Below are 26,266 nucleotides of genomic sequence, written 5' to 3' on the forward strand. Positions count from 1 at the left end.
TTGGGACCAAGAGGACATCTGAGCTTTTGGCGAGGACGTACTGGTGGCCGCATATGGCCCGTGACATTGGGGACTATATTCGGGCGTGTGTCTCCTGCACCAAGAATCGGTCTCCACGGCAACGGCCTGCTGGGCAACTTTACCCCCTGCCGGTGGCAGACAGGCCCTGGGAAATGGTCGGGATGGACTTTGTGGTGGGTTTACCCAAGTCTCGTAACTGCACCATTATCTGGGTTGTCACTGATCATTTCTCTAAGATGGTGCACTTGGTGCCGCTTCCACGGTTACCTTCTACATGGGCCTTGGCGGCGTTGTTCATTAAGCATATTTTCCGCTTACATGGCATGCCTGATAAAATTGTCAGTGACCAGGGTCCCCAGTTCGCATCTCGTTTTTGGAGAGAGCTCTGTCATTTACTCAGCATAGAACTAAATCTCTCCTCTGCATATCATCCCGAGATGAATGGGTTGGTAGAAAGAGCCAACCAGACTCTGGTGACATATTTGCAACATTTTGTCTTTGCTAGGCAGGATGACTGGGCATCTTTGCTACCTTGGGCAGAATTTGCTCTGAACAACGCCGTAGCCGATTCCACTGGGCAGACTCCTTTTCTGCTTAATTACGGCCAGAATCCGCATGTCCCTGTGCCCATGCCCGTGTCATCCACTGATTCCAGGGTGGCAGACTGGGCAGTGGAGGCACGTGACATTTGGGACCACTCACAGGATGCCATTCAGGCTTCCAAGGAGAGAGTGAGGGTTTCTGCCCATGCTCACCGGCGCCCTGATCCGACCTTTACTCCTGGCTAGGGTTGAGCGACCTTTAGTTTTTTAGGGTCGAGTCGGGTTTTGTGAAACCCGACTGTCTTAAAAGTCGAGTCGAGTGAAATCGGCCGACCACAGTGGAAACTCGGGTTTCGGCCGAAACACGAAACCCAGTGAAGATTTTTTTTTTTTAAATCTCTCTCTCTCTCTCTCTCTCTCTCTCTCTCTCTCTCTCTCTCTCTCTCTCTCTCTCTCTCCCCTCCGTGCATATATTGTATTTGACTCCGGAAATCACTGCAGCCCAAACGGTAATATGGCTCTATGACGCCGCTGAAACCGGGCCGGAACCTATGTCATCACGCTGCCCACAATTAATTGGCTGAAAAAATGGCGGGGAAGGCGTCATTCAAAACGCGACTTTGGCGCCAAGATCGCGTACCGCATGGCCGACCCCACGCTGGGGTCGGGTCGGGTTTCATGAGACGCCGACTTTGCCAAAAGTCGGCGACTTATGAAAATGACCGATCCGTTTCGCTCAACCCTACTCCTGGCTACTTAGTGTGGCTCTCCGCCCATAACATCAGGCTGCGAGTTGAGTCCACTAAGTTTGCGCCTCGCTACATTAGTCCCTTCAAGGTTCTGGAACAGGTTAACCCTGTGGTCTACCGTTTGGCTATTCCTCTGTGCCTTGGTATCACCGACACCTTCCACGTTTCCCTCTTAAAGCACGTCTACATGTCCCGGTTTTCTGAGTCATCTGCCAGGACATCGGGTTCGTCCACGGATGAGTATGAGGTGAATTCTATCATGGGGTGCAAGGTAGTATGTGGAGAAAAATACTATCTGGTGGACTGGAAGGGCCACGGTCCTGAGGACAGAACCTGGGAACCTGTAGAGCACATTCAGGCTCCGCTGCTTGTTGCAGCCTTTGAGCGTAGGGAGGCCCAAGGGGGCCCTAGGAGGAGGGTAATGTTAGGAGTTGAGTTCCTGCAGCTGCACAGGGGGAATCTCGAACCATGTCTGCTGCGGTCTCCCATTCTCCTCCAGCTGCAGTGGAGCCTGCTCAGCGGAGACGTCGGTCCCAGTGTCTGGCTCAGTCTGATTCTGTGCAAAGGATTACTGCTGCCTTTCCAGGCTCTGCCATTGTAGCCTGTACTGATCAGCGGCGAGCATACGTTTCTGGGACTAAGTCCTGCTTTTCCCCTTCTGAGCATGCCCAAAGGAAGACCTCTCAGTGGAGGTCTGGGGTCACATGCTCAGGTACTGCAGTAGCTCGTATTGGTCCTCTAGGAAGGTCCTGAAGCTGCTCAGTTACTGTAGCAGTTCTCATTGGTCCTCTAGGAAGGTCCTGAACTTGCTGCAGCTATAAAAGGTTTGCATGGCTGCACGGCCATGCGCTAGTATACACTTGTTTATGTGTGTGTGTTGTGAGTGAAAGTCGCTCTTTAATCATCCCCTCCCTTGTGTTTGAATGCTCGCGTAAGGAGGATGATTGTAATCTAGCGCCCGACTTGTTACCAACACTTGTGCACCAACAGCATCTATTGCTGTGACCGCCAGTGTGGCGCCGTGCGCTATCACCGCGCTTTCCAAACCCAAGTCTGGGTGGTTAGTGGCGTCCGCCAGTGCGGCACCGCATGCACTCTCGTGCTACTTTATTTATTACTTCTGTTAAATGCGGTACTGCGGTCCTGTGACGCAACAGGGTTCGCTTCTTTCACACAGGGTGTAGCGAACACGTTTGTGTATCCTCATTGTACCGCCATATAGTCTGTCATTGCTTAGCAGCAGGTTCCATCTCTGCACAGTGGACCCCGGGCTGCGAACGCACCTTATTCCTTTTCTCTAATTATTTGGTGTGTTCCGCTAGCCCTAACAGGGGTAGACCACATGTGAATAAGAAGACACATAGATGAGTTCTTATGCTTGTGTTTTATATACCACCTTCAGAGGACCCTATATATAAATTCCCGGCTCTCAAGCATGTAGCATCTGGGAAAATAGCTGAGAGCACAAAAAATGGTGCTTACAGGATGTCCTTTTTAACTAGAGCAATATGGGTTGTAGGCCAAGAGTGTCTTTGTCTTTATTTTTGTCTGCATACATAGACATTTTTTGCCATGACATATACAGTATTTTAAAGTAAGTTTTTAAATATATTTTTAAATGATCTTCATATTTATATGTGTAATTTATACTCTGACTATGTATGTATTATATAATGTATGATCACATTGAACTTTGACACGACATGGAGTGTCAGGTGGTACCCTTGGCACCCAAATTCAAAAAGCACAAGTATAAGAACTCATCCATGTTTTCTTCTTACTCACATGTGGTCTATCCCATCCTGTAGAAGAAGTGCATGTAACTTTGAAATGCATAGAATTGAATAAAAACCACTATTAATTTATTAAACTTCATGACTGACATCTTTCCACCATCCAGCAGCGTGGAGAAACTCCACAAAAACTCTTCTGATACGGATATCTAATGGTGACGGTGAGACCCATGTATCTGCAGCAGCTGTGAAGTGTAAACTACAAGCGATTAAAATACCTACACCAGATGAGCACCTTCTGATATGCCTCCCTGGATGTTCATGTAGATAAAACCCTATTTTGTACCATCTCTTTCTTCTTCGTATTTTTATCCATCAGAATAAGTCAGTCTCCTGCAGAAAATGGTCTACCATGGTCAAATATCTTTAAGTTAGATACTTTTGTACGGATTTAAATATAAAAAAACATGAAAAGTCAGTGTGCTGTGTTACTTAACAGGCTTTTGGTTACTATCGGGTTACCATCCGTTTCTGTGGTGAGGTCACTATGACATTATTAAGGAAGTCTTTGTATTAAAGAGCTTGATAGGGGTTGGATAAATCCTAGAACTCGGATTGCTACATATCTTTTCAAAGCACTTAGAGGCTTTGCAGTGTTGCAACTTACTACAAATTAATTTGCTGTAAATTCATATTTGGGAAAAATTAGTTTATTCTGGCGATTTTGAATGTCAGTGATTTTGAATTTCAAAGAATTTGATCATCCCCAATATGTATATATCTATATATCTTTATGGCAATCAGAGCTTCATTATTCTGACACTGTTCTCCAAATCCTTTTATTTATTTAATACCGAACAATCCCTGATTAAATTCTGCTTATTGGAGCTTGACTCCCTGTGTTCAAATTGTTTTAATTCATTGTGTCGATTATATATACCAAGTTCCTAAGCTCCCATCCTAAGTGACAAAAGGCCAAAAACAATATTAAACAGTGAGCATTCACTTCTACCTTTAATTCCTTACAGGTTGTATGCCAATATTACTCAGCGACTTACAATTCCAGACAAAGGGTATTTGATTTAAAGAAATTGTATGCCCACAGTACTTATTTTTAATGCTGGGTAAACTGACCTGCAGCAGGTCAATTTCTCTTGTGTGTACGCTGACATTTCTATGCGGAATTTCCTCATAGATTTCTTACATTAGATGTGGGAATTCTGCAGGTAAAAAATGCACATGCATTTCTTCTGATGCATCAAAACCGCATGTAATCCGCATCTAAGTATAGCAATAAAGTTTTGTCAAAGCCAAATACTAGGAAGTATCAAAAACACTGCAAACAGAAACAAAAACCGTAGAGTCAAAAATGCCATAAAAACTTACATTAAAAAGGAACACAAAAACGCAATTAAAAGAACGCAAGGAACCTAATTTAAATAATAGGTGCAGAATTGGTTCAGAAATTCAGTAACATCAAAAACTCGCCAAAAACTCCTCGCGGGAACGGAACCTCAGACTCCAAGACCAATGCAATATATTTCACAGGATGTGAAATGACGTTGTGCTGTCTCATCACGCTGGTAAATAATTAACTGTTAATCTTGATACTCCGCTAAAAGCCGTAAGATGTGTTACATTAACAGTACAGCTCTTAAGATGCGACGTCCTTGCAGATACTTAGCACATTCTCAAGTGTTTGTTGAACAAAGGGTGACATTTATTACCCCGACTCATGAAATAATCATCAGCAGAGTGATTTTACGGCATTACAGCATTGTCGGCATTCTCTACTCTGTATTCACCATCTACGACTAAGCTTCCGACGGAATAATTATTGTTGTATTAATTCATGTACGTCTTGAAATGTTGTAAAAAAACATGACATGCCATAAAAGGAGTGAAATTCTGCAAAGAGAACATGCCCGGAGACTTCATGGGCGGTGATATCTCTGATAATTGTTTTACTGGGTTCAAAGGCAGCAACACAAAAAAAATATATATTTTGATAACAGAAAAACTATTTGCGGTAATGCTATTATTTTGTTTCCTTCTACCTTTTCTTGTGAACAATTAAATCTGTCACCAGATTTCCCAATGCTAACTGCATAAATTATTAAAAAGATGGTTCGACCTAATGACGCTGTTGTGGTTACTTTGAAAATCAATCTTTGAATGTCATTATAGTCTTTTTTGAATGTTAAATTGTGAAATTTATAAATCCATCTTTATCTAAGCTCAGAAAAAGGCTCATCATAATATCAGGATTACACAACCATGTTACTAGTCTCTTCAGAGAGCAAGAGGGCTAGAACTCTAGTGCCATCTATTAGAAGTAGTGATCCTAAAAGAGTCGACCCTTTAAGAAGCCTTGTCACATGACTTAAGATAAAAGCCAAAAACAGAATCTCAATTTGCCGACACTGTGTTTGGGGATACTGCCCCTCATCAGTGCAAAGTGTGAGATCTGGTTTGGCTGTGTGAGAGGCATTTGCATATTTCCTAGAGGAGCATTGCGGCTTTAAGTCTCCTCATCTTGGCATGCTTAACATGTCACTCTCCCAGGAGAAATGTTACTTTATGGATCATAATCATGTTAACAAAGATGTTCAAATTAAACACATCAGCTTCATCAGGACCAAGAGATCTGTTAAATAATGTACACAGTTTGCTTTGTGAACCTAAGACATATAGCCACACAATCATGAGGAGAAGATACAAGCTCTTTGCAGATGTTGTCCTTGATGGTATTTGAACTTTGAGACCCAAGTGCAGCAAAGCAGCAGTGCTAACCACTAGTTTGTGAGACTCCAACCATGGATAGTTCTTAGTCATTTACATGTTGGAGACATTGTATTGAGGTTCACCTGGTGAAGTAAATTCTCTTAGCACCAGGTCTGGGTGGGCTCACTTACCCTGGAGTATCAGGATGGAAGGAGAGGAAACCAGCAGAGAAGGAATCAAGTTGAAGCACAGTATGCACAGAAGGTGGAGCACACCAAACAAAAGACTAGAGTCTCAATTCGAAGACAAAGGTGTCCTAATGGGCCATAAATATCATTAGGGAGATAGTACAACTGAACCATGCCAGGAAACCTTTAAAACCCAATGTGAAGCTCAACATAGGGCAGCAGACTGAGGTGAAGGAAGCAGAGCTCTGCATATCTGGGACAGATGTGTAACATACTGAGTAAGCCTTTTATGTCCACTTCTAGAGTTTTACAATGAGGCACTCGGTGACACCTCCCTGCAAGTTTATTCAAGCATCATAACACTACAAATATCTTACTGGTGGTTGAGCAGTTATAAAATGTAATTGTGGCACAAGGCTGGGACTATATGCTTTTTTTTCTTTTTGATTGGCTTATCCAAGATATTCAGAGCAATCTTCATATTTAGTCACACTGTCTAATTTGACAAAGTTTGTCTCAGGGGGCACGTTCTCCTGGTGCCAGGTACAGCACTATTCAGACTACTGATTTCATGTTCCTATGGGGCAATACAAAAGTTTCATGCCATTTGAAAACTTTTCTGCCCAATGATGACAGAAGTATTTTAGGAGTGATACCTTTATTGGCTAACCAGAAAATAATATGTTTGCAAGCTTTCAGAGCACAGTGGCTCCTTCTTCAGGCAAGATTACAAAAATGTCATCATTGGGCAGAAAAGTATTCACATCGATTTTTCTGGCTAACACGGTACCACAATACAATTTGTTATTGTACATCATGCCATTTCAAAAAAATAAGTGGAAATTTGCAAATACTTATTAATGTTTTTCAAAAAGTAACATTTTTCTATTCTTATTTTTCCAATCCTAGCTATGCATGAACAGTCCTGCGAGGCCTACAGACATATGGGATTCCCATCGAATTACTACTACATTGATTCGGATGGAAGCGGGCCACTTAGACATGTCCGAGTTTACTGTAACATAACCGGTGAGAAGCACGTTCAATAACAATAGCAAACACTTTTTTACAGTACTGTGCAAAAGTTAAAGGCAGGTGTTCAATAAAAGCTGTAAAGTAAGAGTGCCTTCAAAAATAGAAGTGTTGAGAGTTTATTTTTGTCAATTAACAAAATGTAAAGTGATTGAATAAAAGAGAAATCTAAATCACATCAATATTTGGTGTGGCTTTACCTTCAAAACAGCATCAAAGCATCAGTTATTCTATGTACACTTGTGCACAGTTTTTGAGGGAACTCGGCAGTTCTTGGAGATCTAACCACATATCTTTTGTGGATTTTGCTTGTGTAAATCCTTTGTGTAAAGCTCTTCATGTAATAACACACAGTCTTGATTATGTTGAGATCAGGGCTTTGTGGGGCCATAACATCACTGCCAGGACTAGTTATTCTTCTTCATGCTGAAGAGAGTTCTTAATGGTGTATTTGTATTGCATTTCAGGCTCTTGTATCGATGTTTATAAAATATTACAGACCCTCCTAGATGTAATAACTGAGTTTGTCTGCTGTGTTTCATTGCTGTTTTCACAGTCTTAGCAGTTTTCCAGTTTTTATAGAATTCTTTTCAATCATCTTTAGAATTTATCATTCGGTCACTTTCTGCTCCTTGCAGATGATGTAGGAGTAAGTATCATATAATATTTATAAAACTGAGACCTTACAGTATGAATCAGATCGCCCTGTTAGAATAACACCATGATGGAGGTTAGAAAAGAAATGTACATGATGGTTATTGCTAGTGCTGGTGACTGCGGTGATTCCTACTATAGTTCCCCGATGATGGGATCTCTTCGTTTTATACTCTGTGTCTAGTCTTTGGCTAGTGTCAGTATGAAGGAGCTACTGATAGACACATGGTTCTACACTGTGCATGTAGCAGCGATCTGATATATTCTGAAAGTTTATTGTTTCGTTAATTACATAATGTTAAAGCCAGGCTTTGATTTGGTGTCAGCTGTTTCATTTGGTTGTTGTGCGGTATGTACTAGGTGGATTTTTTTAGAGACCATGACGCCCAGATGAAGTATGTTATAATTTTATAATTTATAGCAGAAATCAACTAATATCTAAATTTATGTATGTGTGTGTATATATATATATATATATATATATATATATATATATATATATATATATATATATATATATATATATATATATGCTCGGACCTGACACCCAAGGTGGTGCACCACTACATTATGGGTGTCAGGTTCGAGCATTCCTACATGAAAAGTTTCCTGGAAAGTGGATTGGTCGTCATGGGCCAGTTGAATGGCCACCAAAGTCTCCCAATATGACCCCCTTAGACTTTTATATTTGGGGTCATCTGAAGGCAATTGTTTATGCTGTGAAGATACAAGAAGTGCAGCATCTGAAACAATGGATACTGGAAGCCTGTGCTAGCATTTCTTCTACGTTATTGCTATCAGTGTGTCAAGAGTGGGAGAAGAGGGTTGCATTGACAATCCAACACAATGGGCAGCACTTTGAACACATTTTATAAGTGGTCTTAAACTTGTAAATAACTCATGAAAGAATAAAGTTACATTAAAACCAAGCACACCATTGTTTCTCTTGTGAAATTCTCAATAAGTTTGATGTGTCACAAGACCCTCTTCCCATTGGAAAAAATAAAGTTGGATCCAAAATGGCCAACTTCAAAATGGCCGTCATGGTGACCACCCATCTTGAAAAGTTTTCCCCCTCCCATATACTAATGTGCCACAAACAGGAAGTTGATATCACCAACCATTCCCATTTTATTTAGGTGTATCCATATAAATGACCCACCCTGTGGACTGAGAGCAATGAAACTTGGCACAGTAATTAGTCCTTCTCTACATAGATGCCACCTAGGTACACACACTTCTCCCATCTCTTTAAACAACTACATACACCTCACTTGTAGAAGTTGACAGGTTGCTCCAAAAGCCACGTTGTAACTTTGGAAATCAGTCTCGTCATCTTGAAAATGCTTGCCCTTCAAAAATAACTTCATTGTTGGAAAGAGGTGGAAGTCTGATGGTACAAGGTCAGGTGAATAAGGGGGATGTGGTAGAATTTCAAAGCCACAGCACTTTGTTTCCATCCATTTCTGGTGTATGTTTGTGGTCTTTGTCCTGCAAGATGGTCCTTGACCTAGGACGTAAGTCCAGCTTTCTCACTCTGGAAACTACATTGCAACCCAAAATCCTTTGGTAATCTTCAGATTCCATGATGTCTTGCACACAGTCTAGGTACCCTGTTCCAGAGGCAGCAAAACAAGGTCAAAATATTTTTGAACCTCCACCATATTTGAGTGTAGGTACAGTGTTCTTTTCTTTGTAGTTCTCATTCCATTTTCGGTAAACAGTAGAATGATGTGTTTTACCAAAAAGCTCTATCTTGGTCTCATCTATCCTCAGAAAGATTTTGGTTTCATCAGGCCATAAAACATTCTCCCAATACTCTTCTGGATAATCCAAATGCTCTCTAGCAAACTTCAGACCGGCCCGGATATGTACAGGCTTAAGCAGGGGGATACGTCTGGCACTGCAGGAGCTGGAGCTGAGTCCCTGGCGGCATAGTGTGTTACTGATGGTAGCCTTTGTTATGGTGGCCCCAGCTCTATGCAGGTCATTCACTAGGTCCCCCTGTGTGGTTCTGGGAGTTTTGCTCACCTTTCTTGTGATCATTTGACTCCATGGGGTGAGATCTTGCTTGGAGCCCCAGATTGAGGGAGATTATCAGTGGTCTTGTATGTCTTCCATTTTCTTATTTTTGCTCCCACAGTTGATTTCATTATACCAAGCTGCTTGCCTTTTGCAGATTCATTCTTCCCAGCCTGATGCAGGGCTACAATTTTGTTTCTGGTGTCCTTCGACAGCTTTTTGGTCTTCACCATAGTGGAGTTTGGATTGTGACTGTTTGAGGCTGTGGACATGTGTATTTTATACTGATACCAAGTTCAAACAGGTGCCATTACTACAGGTAATGAATGGAGGACAGAGGAGCCTCTTAAAGAAGAAGTTACAGGTCTGTGAGAGCCAGAAATATTGCATGTTTTTAGGTGACCAAATACTTATTTTCCACCATATTTTGCAAAATAAATCTAGCAAAATCAGACAAGGTGATTTTCTGGATTTGTTTTCTCATTTTGACTCTCATAGTTGTGGTCTACCTATGATGTCAATTACAGGCCTCTTTCATCTTTTTAAGTGGGAGAACTTGCACATTTGGTGGCTGGCTACTTTTTTCCCCACTGTAAATATATACACACACAGTCACACACATACAAAGAACCAAAATTCCAAAACAGTTGTGACACTGTGTAAAATGAAAAGAGAACAAATACACAGATATTTGGAAATCTCTTAGGGCCTTATTTTATTTACATCAGAACATAGGAGACCGATTGCTGAAGTTTTGGCAGAAGAATGTTACCCCATTCTTGTTTAATGTAGGTTCCTCACTGATCCACAGCCCTAGATCTTCTTAGCCAGATTATTTGTTTCATAATTTGCCAGTATGATGGCCCCGAGCAAGCATTATACTTGCCTGAAAACCTACCAAGTCCTACAGTTTTACAGTTGTGTTCAAAAGTTTACATGTCTCGGCAGAATGTTTGCTTTCTTGGCCTTCATTTAGAGAATATGAAAACACCAAAACTTTTTCTCCACTCATGGTTAGTGTTGAGTGAAGCCATTTATTGTCAAACTATTGTGTTGTCTCTTTTTAAATCAGAATGACAACCCAAAACATCCAAATAACCCTGAGCAAAAGTTCACATACCCCATTTCTTAATACCTTATATTGACCCTTCTAACATGAATGACAGCTTGTAGTCTTTTGTGGTAGTTGTGGATGAGGTTCTTTATTTTCTCAGATGTTAAAGCTGCCCACTCTTCTTGGCAAAAAGTCTCCAGTTCCTGTAAATTCCTGGGCTGTTTAGCATGAACTGCACGCTTGAGATCTCCCCAGAGTGGCTCAATGATATTGAGATCAGGAGACTGAGATGGCCACTCCAGAACCTTCACTTTGATCTGCTGTAGCCAATGACAGGTTGATGTGGCCTAATGTTTTTGGATCGTTGTCATGTTGGAACGTTGGAACAATTTTCCTGGCAGTTGTAGGTGACATTTTTGTTGGGCTACCTGACAGTGTTTTTTTGTTTTTACAGAACCCCTGATTTTCAATTTGTTAATCACAGTTTGAATGCTGCTGACTGGCATTATCAATTCCTTGGATATCTTTTTGTATCCATTTCCTGTCTTATACAGTTCAACTATCTTTTCCCGTGAATCAGTTGACAATTCTTTTGCTTTCCCCATGACTCACAATCCAGAAACGTCAGTGGCTGGATGAAAGATGCAAGAGTCTGTCTGGATCCCAGAAACTCACCCAGCTTTTATGCACACACACTGTTTACAAGCAAATAGGTCACAGGTAAGGATGTTAGCTTTAGTAGCCATTCAAACTCATTTGTGTCAACTTCTGTGCATGTTACCAGGCCAAAATCACCAGAGTATGTGAACTTTTGATCAGGGTCATTTGGATGTTTTGGGTTGTCATTCTGATGTAAATAAGAGAAAACTCAGTAGTTTGACAATAAATGGTTTCACCCAACCACTAACCATGAGTGGAGAAAAAGTTTTGATGTTATCATTCATATTCTCTGAAAAAAGGCCAAGAAAGCAAAAATGATGCCGGGGTATGTAATCTTTTGGGCATAACTGTAGGTCACATTCTAAGGTCAAGTGACCTAAAAGTCTTTGTGAAACAAGGATAAGTCAGCTTCTTGCTAAAGTTTTATATCTGCATTTTGAGAACATGGGTGAGGTTGGAGTCGGGACTTTGCCCGACCTCCCGGGACAGCTGAACCATTTGATGTGAGATGGTTGGGAGGTATGGAGTAGATAACTGTTTGTAGTACTGTGGAGGACTTGGAGGATATGTTCTGGCTAATAAAATACAAAGTGATTCTCCAGTGGGACAGGAGACATGGAATCAAATGGTGGTCAATCTGACATCTATCAGTCTGAAGTTATATTAGGGGTTGAGGTGGGAGGAGATTTATGGCACTGTCTTTTTCTGTAACCTCACAGTAGTGGATGTATGCCCTAGAGTTTACACACATAGTGCTGATGGTTGTACTCACTAATATTAGTACTGTAGGTTTACATATGATCAAGCAGTGAATTTATTTAGCTCTCTCCATTTTTTTCATCCTGTTTTTTACTGTATATTACTGAACATCTCTCACCTACGCTCGTAATTTATATTATGTAATTTGACATATTTTAAATTGCTAATGTATTAAATCTAACTTTATTTGATTATTTTATGCTAATTCATGCTAATTTCTTATCATGTCTCTTGAGTTTCTCCCTTCCTGGTTGGTTCCCGCGTCTTTTCTCCAGCAGCTATTAACCTTAGACTTACTCTTCAGCTATAATCCGGTTGCTTTTTATTTTCCCTCTTGAGGATTTTGTAAATGGATCCAGTTAGAACCTCTGGGAAATTCAGCTACTCATAATGGAGGAGGGTAGAAATCTACATTGAAGTGGAAATCATTAAGTTGCTGAATAGCAGCGATGATGGATTCATTTAAGTATTAATATGTGGCTGCAGGGAGAATATCACTGGTCTTGTACATATGAGAAAGCCCTTCATGATCTAATCCGGATAGTACAGGAAGCAAGTCACTACTGTCATGGTTAATCCTAAAAACTGTCACTATGGTTAGTACGTCCTTGAAATGACATTGATAATTTTTTATACCATGAGACATAAATCTCTAGGTAAGTCATTGCAATGCAACTTCCACGTAAATTGGAAATCAACTAGAGAGCACATTAATAAAGTAATAGGCATTCATAGATTATGAAACATTTTCAAGTAGTGTGGCTTCATTTTATGTTTTATTTGCAATACCACTCCTGATCACATTGAGTGCTGTTAAGAAAGAAACCATGTTTGAGCAACGCCATGAATAGCGCACTTTCTTTTGGGTATGTGTAGTGCAATACAAGACTGATACCTAGTGGTAGAATCAAATATTGCAGCCGTCGACATTTGCCATGTAGTACAAAAATGACACATAAAGGAGATAAATCAAGCTAAATAATCTTGAATAGGATTAGATCTGCTGGACTTTGCAGTGGCAGCTATACGTTGAACAGATCCGCTGTCACCAGATCTAATATTAGCTGATTGATCAGTCATACAAATTTAGCTGGCGGTGAAATAATTGTTTAGAATTCCAACATAGCTATCCTACTCTCCCCTCAACATCACCTGTTGGGGGCAAGTCGAGAGGTCTTCATACACAGTAAACTGTTGGACAATCGCACTGGTGCTGTATGGTCTGGCTATCTTTAGATTAATGTGTATGGGGGCCTTTAACCACTTTCTGCCAGCTGACGGAATAGTACTTCAGCTGGCAGATCCCCTGCTTTGAGGTGGGCTCCGGCGGTGAACCCACCTCAAAGCCGCGACATGTCAGCTGTTTTGTACAGCTGACATGTGCGCGCAATGAGCGCGAGTGGAATCGCGATCCGCCCGTGCCCATTAACTAGTTAAATGCCGCCGTCAAGCACTGACAGCGGCATTTAACTAGCGCTCCCGGCCGCACGGCCGGAAGTGCTCGCACCGCTGACCCCCGTCACATGATCAGGGGTCAGCGGTGCATTGCCATAACAACCAGAGGTCTCCTTGAGACCTCTATGGTTGTTGATGGCCGATTGCTTTGAGCGCCACCCTGTGGTCGGCGCTCAAAGTACACCTGGATTTCTGCTACATAGAGGTGATCTGTACTTCACCTCTATGTAGCAGAGGCGATCGAGTTGTGCATGCTTCTAGCCTCCTATTAAGGCTATTGAAGCATGCCAAAATTTAAAAAAAAAAAGTGTTTAAAAATATTAAAAAAATATATATATAAAAGTTCAAATCACCCCCCTTTCGCCCCAATTAAAATAAAACAATAAAAAAAAAATCAAACATACACATATTTGGTATCGCCACATTCAGAATCCCCCGATCTATCAATAAAAACAAAGGATTAACCTGACTGCTAAATGGCGTAGCAAGAAAAAAAATCAAAACGCCAAAATTATGTTTTTCTGGTCGCCCCAACTTTGCATTAAAATGCAATAACGGGCGATCAAAAGAACGTATCTACACCAAAATCATATCATTAAAAACGCCAGCTTGGCATGCAAAAAATAAGCCCTCACCTGACCCCAGATCACGAAAATTGGAGACGCTACGGGTATCGGAAAATCGTGCAATTTTTTTTTTTCTTTAGCAAAATTTGGAATTTTTTTTCACCACTTAGATAAAAAATAACCTAGACATGTTAGGTGTCTATGAACTCGTAATGACCTGGAGAATCATAGTAGCAGGTTAGTTTTAGTATTTGGTGAACCTAACAAAAAAGCCAAGCAAAAAACAAGTGTGAGATTGCACTTATTTTGCAATTTCATCACACTTGGAATTTTTTTCCAGTTTTCCGTTACATGGCATGGTAAAACCAATGGTATCGTTCAAAAGTACATCTCGTCCCACAAAAAAAAGCCCTCACATGGCCATATTGACGGAAAAATAAAAAAGTTATGGCTCTGGGAAGGAGGGGAGCGAAAAACGAAAACGAAAAAAAACGGAAAAAGCTCCGGGGGTGAAGGGGTTAAGGTAATCTGTTGGAAGGTTTTTGCTATGTAATCTGACTGCAGTATGCTGTAGGGGCAGAGACCCTATTTGCAAAGATGTATCACTTAGTTTACTGGGTGCAGCAGTTGAGATACAATCACTGTTACCTGTGCTGTAGATCTAACAGATCTCTGAATGCTGAGCCATGTGTAGCCCTACTCACACCTCTAATTGTCAGTATTCTGTGTACACTGTGCACTGTAAGCCAGCTGCCAATCAGTGCTGGGGGTGGGGTTATACAGAGTAGGAGGACTAGGAGGCATGATACACTTATTCCTGTTATGATAATCTATTGCTGATAACACACTGATTTTATTTAAACAGCAAAGCACAGCTTAGTAAGTGACATTCCCCTGCATTTGGGTTGTCACTGGTTAATCAGGACAGAGAGGGGCCAGTAGACGATGTTGTCTGATTTTGCATACTCTTGCACTGATTAGAAGAACTTAACCATCATATTAAACAGCGCAGTTTTCTGCTAGCAGCGCAGGGGTTAATCTGTTCAGTTGAGAGTTCCCAGAGCCAGTGTGAGTTTTATACTGCCTAGTTCTGGAGTTCAAATTGTTTTTTTGAGGAGGAGTTTGGAGTGTTGCTCAGAAGACTGTTTCTTGGTGATTTGTCTGTTTTCATATCCTCATCCTCTCCTATCTTTATTTCCAGGTGTTCCACACTGTGGGTGCATATTTATATGATTGGTAATTTTTAATTTTATTTATAAAATTTATATTTATTTTATTTATTTTATTTATCCCTGTACATCTTCTCTTGTTAGTCTAGTTTGTGTATTCTTATACACTATAACTCCCGATTCCCCTTAGTTGAGGATAAGACATATAAGGGCAGATAAGTGCTGATTTAGGAGCTCAGCAAGACATCTTCACCTTCAGAAGTAATCCGGGCAGCAGGGATGGCTAGGACGCCCTTATCTTTAGGGATAGGGAAGGAGCCCGTAGCCCTAGGATATCCTGCAACAGTGCCATGACACAGGGTCTTAGTCCCCACATGCTGCTGCTCTCAGATTACATGTCAAAAAACTGCTGATGGATTCCCTCTAAAAGGGTATTCCCATCTTCAAGATCCTATCCCAATATGTATTAGGTATAATAATAATATTAGCAAATACCTCCAATTGGAAATGTAATATAGTTTTTCTAATTTGCTATGTCTCTTTTCTCATGTGCAGGCATTCCAGGACCTTAGGTATCCATGGTTACGACCACTGATATAGTTAGCTAGGTGCTAGTGGTCATAACCATAGATAACTATGGTCCTGCAATGCCTGCCCATGAGGAAAGAGACATAACAAATCAGAAGAAATATACTACATTTCTAATTGGAGGTATTTGCTAATATTTTTATTATTACCCCCACTACATATTGGGATAGGATCTTGGAGATGGGAATACCCCTTTAAGTTGAGTTTATAAATGCTCAATTTTAGAGTTATATGACAGAGTAATACAAGCTGCAGCTCTGCGTCGTTGTCACAACATTTAAGAAGCAGTTTGTTCTCAGGAGTGCCATGGAACTAAATCAAAATGTGTTTCAGAAGCAGATTTACATTTCTTTCTCTTGTCACTTAGATCCTTTTTATCACATATTGTCACAGTCTCCATCTGCAGCCTTCATAGCACTGTAGCATTTTATTAGTGGCACTTGGGAGCAGCTGCTGGAGCTTTTGGATTGATTTCTTACGTACATTATTTTATAACGTGGGTCATCCTTCTCACCAAAAGCCCAGATGGCTCTTTAGGAAGTAATTGTTTTCTTTGCTGCATCTTGAAGAGCCCAAAGTTGCATCGTAACGGAGAAGCTTTAGCAGAGCGATTAATGAAGGAATCCTGACATGACAGCACATAGCCTGGAACAAGACCACACAGAGAAGTAGCCACTGGGAAATTATAGGCGCCATGGAAGCTGGCTAGTCAGTACATTTGAATTTCCAAATAAGCCCTTTATTGTGTACCCATTCTTTTAAAGAGAAAATGCCAGCACGTTTTTACATATGGAAGTTGTGGTATGACTGTGTAGATGATTATCCTCCTTTGAAAACAATACCTTTTTTTATAGAGCCCCAATGTGCCAGTCATAAAAAATCTGGTGCAGAAAACATACAGTGGGGAAAATAAGTATTTGATACACTGCTGATTTTTCACGTTTTCCCTCCTACAAAGAATGGAGAGGTCTGTAATTTTTATCGGAGATACACTTCACTTGTGAGAGACAGAATCTAAAAAAGATCCAGAAAATCACATTGTATGAGTTTTACATAATTATTTTGCATTTTATTGCATGAACTAAGTGTTTGATACAATAGAAAAACAGAACTTAATATTTGGTACAGAAACCATTGGCTGTAATTACAGAGGCCAGATGTTTCCTGTAGTTCCTGGCTAAGTTTGCACACACTGCATCAGGGATTTTGGCCCACTCCTCCATACAGATCTTCTCTGGATCTTTCAGATTTCGGGGCTGTCGCTGGTCAACATTGAGTTTCAGCTTCCTCCAGAGATTTTCTATTGGGTTCAGGTCTGGAGACCAGTTAGGCCACTCCAGAACATTGAAATTCTTCTTATGGGAGCTACACTTTAGTTTCATTGGCTGTGTGTTTCGGTTCATTGTAATGCTGAAAGACACAGCCACGTCCCATCCTTAATGCTCTAGGAGGTTGTTGGCCAAAATCTCACCATACATGACCCCATCCATCCTCACTGCAATACGGTGCAGTCTTCTTGTCACCTTTACAGAAAAGCACCTCCAAAGCATGATGTTTCCCCCACCATGCTTCACAGTTGAGATGGTCTTCTTGGGGTTGTACTCATCCTTCTTCCTCCAAAGAGGGCATGTGGAGTTTATGCCAAAAACTTCTCCTTCTCCTTTGTATTATCCAGATGGTCATTAGTGAACTTCAAATTGGATTGGACATGTGCTGTCGTGAGCAGTTGGACTTTGTGTACCGTGCAGGATTTTAATCCTTGACTGTGTAGTGTGTTAACGGTTATGTTTGAGACTGTGGTCTCAGCTTTCTTCCGGTCATTGACCAGGTCCTCCCACATAGTTCTTGGCTGATTCCTGGTTTTTTTTCAGAATCATCCTTAACCTACAATGCGATATCTTGCATGGAGCCCCAGACCAAGGAAGTTTGACAGTCATCTTGTGTTTCTTCCATTTTCCAATTATTGCATCAACAGTTGTTGTCTTCTCACCAAGCTGCTTGCCTATTGTTCTTTAGCCCATCCCAGCTTTCTGCAGGTCTACACTTTTGTCCCTGGTGTCCTTAGACATCTCTTTGGTCTTGGCCATGGTGGACAGGTTGAAGTGTGATTGATTGTGTGGACAAATGTCTTTTATACAGATAATGAGTTAAAACAGGTGCAATTAATACAGGTAATGAGTGCACAATAGGAGGGCTTCTTAAAGAAAACTCTAACAGGTATGTGAGAGCCAGAATTCCTGCTGGTTTGTAGGTGATCCAATACTTATGTTCCCCACTGTATGGAAATCAGGCTGGAAGTGAGCTAGAGGTGTGTTAATGCACTTGGACTTCTACTTTTAAGTGTTTTGACACGCCGCCAGTGCACCTCCAAGCGGATTTACATATGGCTTCTACATTTGATTTGTCATGACTTTCACATCAGAGCTCTACATAAATAAGGTATAATTTTTATTGGGGCCATATCAATACTTCCATATGAAAAAATGCACAGGTTCCCTTTGAAGGAAAGGTTTTATTCAATGACCTTGAACTATAGCCAATTAATATTGACTTTAGATAGATATGCGGACACAGCTAATATTACAGTATATCTTATTTAAACTACAATTTACTGTTATGTATTATCAGCTATTTCTGGCAAAGAACAGCATTGCATGGCCTATAAGTCTCCTTACAATGACATGTCAGTCATTTCACTTTCAACAACGAGAGACCTTGTCCCCTTAGACCCCATAGCTGGAGTTAGGCACACTGCTGTAGTCTTCAATAGGTAGACAGTGAAATGTTCTCTATGATCACTACTTGCATGTCACGTATCTCCTGTGCAGAGAACCTCCAGAGAAAGTTACACCCATAAGTGACTGAGGTTAGCTGTTCTTCTTATAATGCTGCTGTGTGTGAACTGTGCTGTAACGTGCACAGGATCACTTCTCTCAAACACTGTTGCTGAACTCCATCTGGGATTACAAGCTTGGAAATTTACTTTTTTTAATGAGAAAACCATGAGAGGATACCAAATTGACAGCTGCCGGATTTAGAACCTGCAGAACCTGTAACAGGCACTTGACTTCACTGTTGACCTCATTCAGATGACAGTTTTTGTCACGTATGTGAAAAATTGACAGATTTTTTGTAAATGGAGGAAATAAGTTTCTCCAATTTTTATGCGACCCTTCATGAAAAAATTCCATTTCTGAGTGCTGTCAGATATTTTTTATAGACCCATAGACTGGCTTTGCTGATTTCAATCCGATGCTTGGATCAAAAATTGGACATGTTTTTTAAGATTTTCCACAGACCGCTTGGTTCATGAGAAATCATGAGAAATCATGAGAAATCACAGTCATGTGAAAGGCCCCAAAGACTATCACAGTGCTATCTGCGAAAACCATGGATAGCAATTGTATGAGAACATTGGATATATTAAAGAGGTCTAATGGTGAAGTCTGTGCATGGTTTGGTTTAGACTGTTCAGTACCCTGCACAAGGGTATAGTTACAAGGCGGAAGAGCATGACTAGTATATCGGGGCAAGACCATTCGGAATAATCATCTCGTGGGCCTGACACACAGAGCTCTAGAAGTATCTGCTGCCTTGTGAGCCAAGTGAGTGGAGGCTAAGCAGGTTTTGGTGTTACATGTTAATCAAAGGAAATCTGTCATCAGGATTTTGCCACCTAATTCGAGAACAGCATTTTATAGAAACAGAGACCCTGATTGCACCAGTATGATACTTAATGGGTTGCTTGTGGTTATTTTGATAAAACAAATCAGCAGAAGATAATCACTACAGGGTTAGTAAAACTGCTGCTAGTCCTCCATACTCATTGGCTGCATATAATGCCACCCCATCACTGATTAGCAGCTTTCTGCCTATGCACAGTGCACACCCAAAGCTGCCAATCAGTTGTGTGGGCGGGGTTATACACAGCTGAGCGTTCGGGGAACGGCTAAATCTGCAGCAGATAGAACAGTGATTTTATCAAAACTACAGCAAGCAGCCCAGTTAGTGACACTTTGTGGAATTAGGGTATCTGTACCCACACAATATGCTGCTCTTAGATAGACTAGTAAAAAACCTGATAAATGATTCCCTTTAGGCGAACCTGGAATATACTAAATAATGAATATAGTGGTGTCTAATTGTGGCCATAGCTACGGAGCTGACTTTATTCATACTGGACATACAATTCCTCCTGTGACTTTACAAATAAGCAACGAGCTGTAGAAATGTCATTTATAATCATTTCTGCTCAACATATCTTTTACTCCTCTATTTTCTTTAAGAAGAAAAGAAGAAGAAACCTCCATACTTCTTGAGAAGGAGAAGGTTCCATCTGGGGCTGTCAGCCGAGGTTTCAGTGTGGCTGATTTTCCCAGGCAGACATGCTTTTCCACTGTAGGGATAAAATCCTAATGATAGATTTGGTTAATACTAACTGAGATGGAACAGATTGCAGCATCATAACAATGAGCTTTCCTGTGCTCGCTCGTTCCGGGGAGCGTATTGTGACAGGTACATTCCTTTCCGTACATATAGAGGCAGAATCTACACCGCTCTATCTGTGCAATTAGGAAGAAAACTCCGCAGCGGACAATCTGGGTCCATGATATGAATGTCACAATCCAGAAATTGAGATAAAGACAACTGAATGTTCCTTCCTTAAGACGTTATTCACATAAGTATTTTTTTTGCTGTAAAACTTATATTCCTAGCAAAACAACAACACTCTTGTAAATAATCAAGAGCGTTATATAATATTGGTCGCAAATAGAGATGATTGAATATTTGCTAGTGACAAAAGAAAAATTTCAATCAAGCACAGTGAATGTAAAGAAACAATCTTTATTGTGACCCCATTAAAAGCATAGATGGACTAAAGCACCTGATAATGCTTGTGAAGTACCAAGCGTCTTTGTTTGAAGTGCCGATAGAAAGTTTCCAATTCAGTACAGCGGATTCAAAGAAAAAAATCTGATGCGTTTCAAGTCAGCCAAAAGAAAGACAGATCTGAAATGCGTTAGCTTTTTTTTTTCTTTTAATCCGCTGTACTGGATTGGAAACTTTCTGTCGGCACTTCCAAGACACTTGGCACTTCACAAGCATTATCAGTGCACACAGGAGTGGACTGGTCAAGAACCAGATCGAACAACATACATACATACATTAGATGGGGTCAGCTGTATCTACCAAAGTTTTTTTTTTACTAAAGACTCATAATTTTCCAGCTAATGATGGTTGGCTCCCCTTGTTAGATGGATCCATGAAGACTGAGGCCTGGGTGGGCACACGGACCCTAGGTTTTGGTGCAGCAGGGACAAAAGCACATGGAAATCAAGGATCTAACACACTGGAAAGCACAGGAGGACATATAGTTATATGAAAAAGTTTTGGCACCCCTATTAATCTTAAGCTTAATGTTTTATAAAAATTGTTTTTTTTGCAACAGCTATTTCACTTTCATATATCTAATAACTGTTGGACACAGTAATGCTTCTGCCTTGAAATGAGGTTTATTGTACAGTCATGGCCAAAAGTTTTGAGAATGACACCAAAATTATATTTTCACATGATCTGCTGCCCTCTGGTTTTTATTAGTGTTTGTCTGATGTTTATATCACATACAGAAATATAATTGCAATCATATTATGAGTACCAATAGGTTATATTGACAGTTAGAATGAGTTAATGCAGCAAGTCAATATTTGCAGTGTTGACCCTTCTTCTTCAAGACCTCTGCAATTCTCCTTGGCATGCTCTCAATCAACTTCTGGACCAAATCCTGACTGATGGCAGTCCATTCTTGTATAATCAATGCTTGCATTTTGCCAGGATTTGTTGGTTTTTGTTTGTCCACCCGTCTCTTGATGATTGACCACAAGTTCTCAATGGGATTAAGATCTGGGGAGTTTCCAGGCAATGGACCCAAAATCTCTGTTTTATTCAATGAGTCATTTAGTTATCACCTTTGCTTTATGGCAAGGTGCTCCATCATGCTGGAAAAGGCATTGTTGGGCGCCAAACTGCTCTTGGACGGTTGGGAGAAGTTGCTCTTGGAGGACATTCTGGTACCATTCTTTATTCATGGCTGTGTTTTTAGGCAAGACTGTGAGGGAGCTGATTCCCTTGGCTGAGAAGCAACCCCACACATGAATGGTTTCAGGATGCTTTACAGTTGGCATGAGACAAGACTGGTGGTAGCGCTCACCTCTTCTTCTCCGAATAAGCTGTTTTCCAGATGTCCCAAACAATCGAAAAGGGGATTCATCAGAGAAAATGACTTTGCCCCAGTCCTCAGCAGTCCACTCCCTGTACCTTTTGCAGAATATCAGTCGGTCCCTGATGTTTTTTCTGGAGAGAAGTGGCTTCTTTGCTGCTCTCCTTGAAACCAGGCCTTGCTCAAAGAGTCTCCGCCTCACAGTGCGTGCAGAAGCACTCACACCAGCCTGCTGCCATTCCTGAGCAAGCTCATCACTGCTGGTAGTCCGATCCCGCAGCTGAAACAGTTTTAAGATACGGTCCTGGCGCTTGCTGGTCTTTCTTGGGCGCCCTGGAGCCTTTTTGACAACAATGGAAGCTCTCTCCTTGAAGTTCTTGATGATGCGATAGATTGTTGACTGAGGTGCAATCTTTGTAGCTGCGATACTCTTCCCTGTTAGGCCATTTTTGTGCAGTGCAATGATGGCTGCACGTGTTTCTTTAGAGATAACCATGGTTAACTGAAGAGAAACAATGATACCAAGCACCAGCCTCCTTTTAAAGTGTCCAGTGATGTCATTCTTACTTAATCATGACTGATTGATCGCCAGCCCTGTCCTCATCAACACCAACACCTGTGTTAATGGATCAATCACTAAAACGATGTTAGCTGCTCCTTTTAAGGTAGGACTGCAATGATGTTGAAATGTGTTTTGGGGATTAAAGTTCATTTTCTGGGCAAATATTGACTTTGCAAGTACAGCAATTGCTGTTAAGCTGATCACTCTGACATTCAGGAGTATATGCAAATTGCCATTAGAAAAAATGAAGCAGTAGACTTTGGAAAAATTAATATTTGTCTCATTCTCAAAATTTTTGTCCATGACTGTACTAACAGAAAATGTGCAATCTGCATTCAAACAAAATTTGACAGGTGCATAAGTATGGACACCCTTATCATTTTCTTGTTTTAATTACTCCTACCTACTTTTTACTGACTTACTAAAGCACTTTCTTTGGTTTTGTAACCTCATTGAGCTTTGAACTTAATAGGCAGGTGTATGCAATCATAAGAAAAGCTACTTAAAGTGGCCACTTGCAAGTTGTTCTCCTGTTTGAATCTCCTCTGAAGAGTGGCATCATGGGCTCCTCAAAACAACTGTCAAATGATCTGAAAACAAAGATTATTCAACATAGTTGTTCAGGGGAAGGATACAAAAAGCTGTCTCAGAGATTTAACCTGTCAATTTCCACTGTGAGGAACATAGTAAGGAAATGGAAGAACCCATGTACAGTTCTTGTTAAGGCCAGAAGTGGCAGGCCAAGGAAAACATCAGAAAGGCAGAGAAGAAGAATGGTGAGATCAGTCAAGGACAATCCTCAGACCACCTCCAGAGAGCTGCAGCATCAACTTGCTGCAGATGGTGTCACTGTGCATCGGTCAACTATACAACGCACTTTGCACAAGGAGAAATATGGGAGAGTGATGCGAAAGAAGCCGTTTCTGCAAGCACGCCACAAACAGAGTCGGCTGAGGTATGCAAAAGCACATTTGGAGAAGCCAATTTCTTTTTGGAAGAAGGTCCTGTGGACTGATGAAACCAAGATTGAGTTGTTTGGTCATACAAAAAGGCGTTATGCATGGCGGCAAAAAAACACAGCATTTCAAGAAAAACACTTGCTACCCACAGTAAAATTTGGTGGAGGTTCCATCATGCTTTGAGGCTGTGTGGCCAATGCCGGCATCGGGAATCTTGTTAAAGTTGAGGGACGCATGGATTCTTCTCAGTATCAGCAGATTCTTGACAATAATGTTCATGAATCAGTGACAAAGTCGATGTTACGCAGGGGATGGATCTTTCAGCAAGACAATGATCCAAAACACTGCTACAAATCTACTCAGACGTTCATGCAGAGGAACAATTACACTGTTCTGAAATGGCCATCCCAGTCCCCAGACCTGAATATCATTGAACATCTGTGGGATCATTTGAAGATGGCTGTCCATGCTCGGCGACCATCAAACTTAACTGAACTGGAATTGTTTTGTAAAGAGGAATGGTCAAAAATACCTTCATCCAGGATCCAGGAACTCATTAAAAGCTACAGGAAGCGACTAGAGGCTGTTATTTTTGCAAAAGGAGGATCTACTAAATATTAATGTCACTTTTCTGGTGAGGTGCCCATACTTATGCACCTGTCAAATTTTGTTTGAATGCAGATTGCACATTTTCTGTTAGTACAATAAACCTCATTTCAAGGCAGAAACATTACTGTGTCCAACATTTATTAGACATATGAAACTGAAATAGCTGTTGCAAAAAAACAATTTTTATAAAACATTAAGCTTAAGATTAATAGGGGTGCCCAAACTTTTTCATATAACTGTATGTATAGCACGGCTGAGTTAATGGCATTATCAAAGTACAATGTATTCTGCAGGGTATTGCAACTAGAGAAAGATCCAGGAGATGGTACTCAGCGGGCAGCTAGCAAGATCGGAGGTGTGTAGCAACCTAGAGGCCTTGCAGGATGAGAGCACAGAAAACACAAGGGATGAAGATTACAGATATAGATTAGGAGTCTTAATCCTAAATAGGGATGAGCTGTGCCTCTTAAGTTTGGGTTCAGACGAACTGGAGTCCAAAGTTCATTTTGAGTACTTGAACAGACCCGAACCCCATATAAGGCCTCTTTCACACTTCCATCTTTTCAGATCCGTTGCAATGCGTCGTTTTGGGGAAAAAACGGATCCTGCTAATGTGCCCGCAGGATCCATTTTTTTCCCATAGACTTGTATTAGCGACAGATCGCGACGGATGGCCACATGTCGCATCCGTCGTGCGACGGATCCATCGTGTTTTGGCTGACCGTCGTTCAATGTAACGTTTTTTTGTCTGCGTCGGGAAAACGTGTCGCGACGGATCCTGCGCCATACGTCGTTGACTAGAATGGAAGCCTATGGACGCAGGATCCGTCATTGACCGTCACACACTGGAATCCGGCGAAGGATGCAGTTTTTCCCCTCTGAGCATGCCCGGAAGGATTTTTGGGTCCGGGAAAAATCTCTCTCTCGCTCTCGTCGATCCGTCATTTTGCTGCACTACGACGGACACAAAAAAACGGAAGTGTGAAAGATGCCTAAGCCAATGGGGACCCAAACTTTGGTGCTGTAAAATAACTATAAAATGGTCTCAGTAAGGGCTAGCGCAGCAAAAGGAAACACAATGGGGGTAAGAGTAGGACAATTGCCATGCAAATAAATGTGGATAAGAAAATGACTTAAAATAATATAGAATAAAAAAAAATAATACATTTGAACCAGGAGGCGGAGGTCCAAGTGGAGGAGTGGAGCAGTGTCTTGCATGTGTATTTTACTGCATTTGTTAATAAATAAATAAATGCCGAGGGATACTTCTTATTTTTAACTCCTTAACCACCGTAGGTATTTTAATTTTTGCTTTTTCATTTTTCGCTCCCCTTCTTCCCAGAGCCATAACTTTTTTAATTATTTGGTCAAAATGACCATATAAGGGCTTGTTTTTTGCGGGACGAGTTTTACTTTTGAACAACACCATTAGTTTTAACATATCGTGTACTGGTAAATGAGAAAAAAAATTCCAACTGCGGTGAAATTGCAATAAAAGTACAATTCACAATTGTTTTTTGTTTGGCTTTTTTTACTATGTTCACTAAACGCTAAAACTGACCTCCTGTTATGATTCACCAGGTCATTACAAGTTCATAGACACCAAATATGTCTGGGTTCTTTTTTTTTTTTTTTGCCTAAGTGGTGAAAAATAGGGCTTATTTTTTCCACGCGGAGCTGACATTTTACCATTTTGGTGCAGATACGATCTGTTAATCGCCCGTCATTGCATTTTAATGCAAAGTTGCGGCGACCAAAAAAAGTAATTCTGGCAATTTGCCTTTTTTTTTTTTTTTTTTATCTTTATGCAGTTTACCGATCAGGTTAATTATTTATATTGATAGATCAGGCAATTCTGAACCCGGTGATACCAAACATGTGTATGTTTGATTTTTTTTTTATTGTTTCATTTTGAATGGGGTGAAGGGGGACGATTTGATCTTTTAGATTTTTTTACATTTTTTTACTATTTTTAAAAGCATTTATTTCACTTTTGGCATGCT

The 26,266-nt window shown here is 40.8% G+C and overlaps 1 protein-coding gene across 2 annotated transcripts in view; it reads left to right on the plus strand.

The window, feature by feature from the left end:
• The window catches only part of LOC143773326 (contactin-associated protein-like 5), a 484,664-nt gene that overhangs the window by 303,414 nt on the left and 154,984 nt on the right, over window positions 1–26,266 (plus strand). For both annotated transcript variants that reach the window (XM_077260812.1, XM_077260804.1), the window contains exon 12: window positions 6,867–6,986. In XM_077260812.1, coding sequence (XP_077116927.1) covers window positions 6,867–6,986 — 120 coding nt within the window. The remainder of the gene's footprint in view (window positions 1–6,866; window positions 6,987–26,266) is intronic.

This window comes from Ranitomeya variabilis, chromosome 1, assembly GCF_051348905.1.
Source record: "Ranitomeya variabilis isolate aRanVar5 chromosome 1, aRanVar5.hap1, whole genome shotgun sequence".
NCBI classification, from domain to species: domain Eukaryota; kingdom Metazoa; phylum Chordata; class Amphibia; order Anura; family Dendrobatidae; genus Ranitomeya; species Ranitomeya variabilis.